The sequence below is a fragment of the Emiliania huxleyi genome (assembly GCF_000372725.1).
Source record: "Emiliania huxleyi CCMP1516 unplaced genomic scaffold EMIHUscaffold_322, whole genome shotgun sequence".
In the NCBI taxonomy this organism is placed as follows: Eukaryota; Haptophyta; order Isochrysidales; family Noelaerhabdaceae; genus Emiliania; species Emiliania huxleyi.
This window is the reverse complement of record NW_005199583.1, coordinates 88500-92344: the sequence shown is the minus strand read 5'-3', so window position 1 is coordinate 92344 and position 3845 is coordinate 88500. Positions and strand designations below refer to the sequence as shown.

The following is a 3845-nucleotide window of genomic DNA, read 5'->3' as shown; positions in this document are numbered from 1 at the left end:
CCCCCTGCGGGGGCCCCCCCTCCGGGGGGGCCCGGCCCCCCCGCTCCACGGGGGGAGCATTTTCCCCGCTGGGCGTCCTCTCGGCATCCGTGGCGCCCCCCCCCCCCCGCTCTCCATGGCCGAGCACGTCCCTCCGGGGGGCGAGGAGGACGTGCTCCTCTCTCTCGACCTGCTCCCGCGCGTACGCGCGAAGAGACGGCGCGGTGCAACTACTACATGGCGTGGCCTAACGGCTGGTGCCGGCTGACCGCAGCCTGCACGATGCGTCGCAAATCCAGCGTCCCCATTGCGAGCGCCGAGTCGTGCTTTCTGCCGCCGTCGCTGTTGCCACCGCCGCTGCCGCTGCCGCCGCCGCCGCCACCACCACCGCCGCCGCCGCCGCCACCGCCGGCCCCGTCCCCGCTGCCAGCTCTCCAGTGCAAGAACCACTGCGAGAAGAAGACGCACGGGTGGGAGGAGGTGTGCACTTGGAACGACTGCAGGGCCTGCTCTGACTGCTCCGGGCTGCCGCCCGCGCCGCTGCGGCCACCGCCGCCGCCGCCGTCGCCACTGCCGCCGCCGCCGTCACCACCGCCGCCACCGTCTCCGAGCACCGACGATCCGCCACCGCCAGCCCCATCCCCGCTGCCAGCTCTCCAGTGCAAGAACCACTGCGAGAAGAAGACGCACGGGTGGGAGGAGCTGGCGGCGGACGGCGAGGTGGATATAGTGTACGTGGCGACGCCGCATGCCTTTCACAGGGACAACGTGCTCCTCTGCCTTGGGGCTGGCCGGCACGTGCTGTGCGAGAAGCCGCTCGCCGTGTCGGCAGCGCAGGTCGCCGAGTGCGTCGCCGCGGCGAGGGAGCGCAACCTCACACACGCGCCATTGGCGATCGGGCTAAGCTGGAAGCTGGAGCCTGGAGAGACCTGGGACCTGTGTGAGAGAGCGCAAGCTCGAAGCGGGGTGGGCACAAGACGCACACATAATGTCGTTTGTATATATGTGGATGTATGTATGGTCTGAACCCGCCCCCCCCCGCCGCCGCTGCGCGCGAAAGACGGCGCGCGCTTTGCAATAACGGCGACCGTGCCCGGGGCGCTCGGTAATTACGGTATAGGCACACTCAGACTTGCGAGGACAGCAGCGAGCAGGACACGGCGGAGGGCGCGGCGTCGGAGCATCGGGAAGACACGGACAGCGGCGAGAGCAAGACTGGTGCTGCGTACTACGGACGGGAAGTTCGCGCGCGGCGCTGCAGACGCCTCATTCCCCCCACGCCGCACGAGGGGAAGCACGGCGGCCGCAGCGCTGCGCGCCTGCTGCGGCGAGATGGCGAGCCTCGCCCTCGCCCTGCGACGCGCGATTGACGGGCCAGCGCGGCGGCGGTACGTGCGGCGGCGCGTGCGCTCATGATGACTGCGCCGTCATCATCAGGGTAATGGAGTCGCCCTTGAGCAGGATGCGCCCGAGCGGTTTTCGCTCCTTCTTCTTCATCAGCAGCTCCTCCGCTTCGTCCAGCACGAGGTTCATGTACTCGTCGAAGCCGATGATCTTGCCCTCGATCCGCAGCTCCGTGTTCTCATACAGCCAGATCTGCACCCGCGTCTTGTTCTGCAGGAACCGGAAGATAAGGTTGATCGGCTGCGTCATGATCTTCTGCACCTTCGTCGCCATGGCTGCTGCGAGGAGGGAGCCTGCGCGCGCGCGCAGCCGGGGGCGGTGGTGAGCGCACGCCCAGGCCGCCGTCGGGCGGGGCGGCGGCGGCGGCTCGCCTCAGGCGGCGTCGAGGCGTGGAGCGCGCGGTGCTGCGCTCGCAGGAATTTTTTTCTGAAGAGCCTACCCCTTCCGCCGAACGGCCCCCCCCACCCTTATGTAATCATGTAGTCCCCACAATCGCTGACGTGGGATCGCTTGTCATGCGTGGTCTGCTGATCTTTCTCTTTCCTTCCGCAGTCTTCTACCGCGAGTGCCCCACCGGGTGGCGCATGCTCTGCGTGCCGCTGCTGTCGCCTGGCCTCGTAAGCTCAGAGCGTCTACGAGCGGCGCCTCTTCCATCGCTGCGTACGCGCGGGCCGCGTGCGGCCTTCGCAAACCCGCTCCCGACGTGGCCGCCGCCGCCGAGATTGTCGCCCACAGCAGCGTCGTCCGAGTTCAGCGAGCTGTGGCCGGTTGGCAACCCAGCGGACAACCCCGACTCGCGGAGGCCGGACGCTCCGGACAAACTCTTCAGCGGGCTCGCGGGCGACGTGGCACTGTGCGCTGCACGAGCGCGGAGGGGCACCGCCGTCCACGCCTGGCCCGTCACCGCGCCACTCTCCTCGTCACCGTCAGGCGGAGGCCGACCTACGCCGCTGACTGGAGGCTGTCGTCGCAGAAGGACATCCCCACCTTTGTCGGCGCGCTCCATAAGCAGCTCCCGCCCTCCCTCTCTCTCTCTCTCGGCCAACCGCCTGCCGCCCTGCCCCCTCCCGGCAACCAGGCGCGACCCTCTTCCTCTACTTTGCGTGCCTGGCGCCGGTGGTGGCGTTCGGCGGCGCGATGCAGGTGGCCACGGGCGGGCAGCTCGGCATCGTCGAGACGATCATCTCCCGCGGCGTCTGCGGCATGCTGTACGCTTCCCTCGCCGGCCAGGCGAGATCTGGCCGAGATCTGGCCGAGATCTGGCCGAGATCTGGCCGAGATGTGGGCTGAGCTACGCCTCCCTCGCCGGCCAGCCGATGACCTTCATCGGGCCGACCGGCCTCACACTCGCCTTCACCACGGCGCTGTACGCCTTCGTCACGCCGCGCGGCATCCCCTTCCTGCCGATGTACACGTGGGTGGGGCTGTGGACCTGCGGCTTCCTCTCGCTCGCGGCGTGCACCAACGCCGCCAACCTCATCCGCTACTGCACCCGCTTCACCGAGGACGTCTTCAACGCCTTCCTCGGCACCTCCTACCTCCACTCCTCCGCAACAGCCATGTGGATGCGACTCGTCGCCGCCTCGCGCGCCGCCGCCGCCGGCGCTCGCAGCGCCGCCTCCGCCTCCGCCTCCGCCCTGCTCTCGCTCTGCTGGGGCCTCCTCACCTTCGGCGCCTGCGAGGGCTCCACCCGCCTCTCCGCCTCGCGCTACTTCCCGCGCACTCTCCGCTCGCTCATCGCCGACTTTGGGCTCGCCGCAGTCTAGATCTCCCCATATCTCCCCATATCTCCCCGTATCTCCCCGTATCTCCCCGTATCTCATCGCCGACTTTGGGCTCGCCGCAGTCTAGACGCGGATGGCGGACTCGTGTCTCCCAACCAGCACTCGAGAGGACGCGTACTCCGCCGTACTCCGCTGTACTCCGCTGTAGCCGCCTCCCTCGTACTCACGCGGTGCTCCGAGTACACGGCACACTGCCGCCCTCCCCGCCCCCCCATGTCTGCGTCCCAACCACGCAGGCCCGCACTCGCCGTCGGCTCCGTCTCTGCTCTCTCGACGTCCGCCTTCGCCACTCGCCTCGCCGCCGACGTGCCCCGCCTCGCCGTCGGCGCCTCCACTTCGCTCGGCCGGCCGTGGCTCGTCCCCCTCTGGTCGCTGCCTCCGCGCTGGCGGCTGCTCGCCGCGCTGCCCGCCGTCTTTCTGGCGATCCTCTTCTCGCTCGGCGCAATCTCGGGGTCCTCTCGGGGTCATCTCGGGTGATCTCGGCTCCTCTCGGGGGCAGGCGATTCTCTTCTTCCTCGACCAAAACATCACCGTGCGCACCGTCAACTCGGAGCGCAACAAGCTCATCCCGCGCGCAACCTACCACCTCGACCTGGTCGTGCTCGCGCTCCTCACTGGCCGCACCTCGCTCTGCTACTCAGCACGAACTAGGCACTCCCACGAGTCGACACGAAGGAG

The 3845-nt window shown here is 69.1% G+C and overlaps 2 protein-coding genes across 2 annotated transcripts in view; one reads left to right on the top strand and one right to left on the bottom strand.

Moving 5' to 3' along the window:
* Positions 1 to 1389: 1389 nt before the first annotated feature.
* On the bottom strand, positions 1390 to 1656 carry EMIHUDRAFT_74860 (hypothetical protein; the record flags this gene model as incomplete). Its single annotated transcript, XM_005773911.1, has 1 exon — positions 1390 to 1656. The coding sequence occupies one exon, from the start codon at positions 1654 to 1656 to the stop codon at positions 1390 to 1392; it is 267 nt and encodes an 88-aa protein (XP_005773968.1).
* Positions 1657 to 1989: 333 nt separating this feature from the next.
* EMIHUDRAFT_469783 (hypothetical protein) overlaps positions 1990 to 3845 on the top strand; it is a gene marked incomplete at its 3' end in the record, with an annotated part of 8024 nt that continues 6168 nt past the window's right edge. The window contains exons 1-5 of the mRNA XM_005773910.1: positions 1990 to 2236; positions 2314 to 2378; positions 2462 to 2613; positions 2697 to 3143; positions 3667 to 3762. Coding sequence (XP_005773967.1) covers positions 2521 to 2613; positions 2697 to 3143; positions 3667 to 3762 — 636 coding nt within the window. The 5' untranslated portion in view covers positions 1990 to 2236; positions 2314 to 2378; positions 2462 to 2520. The remainder of the gene's footprint in view (positions 2237 to 2313; positions 2379 to 2461; positions 2614 to 2696; positions 3144 to 3666; positions 3763 to 3845) is intronic.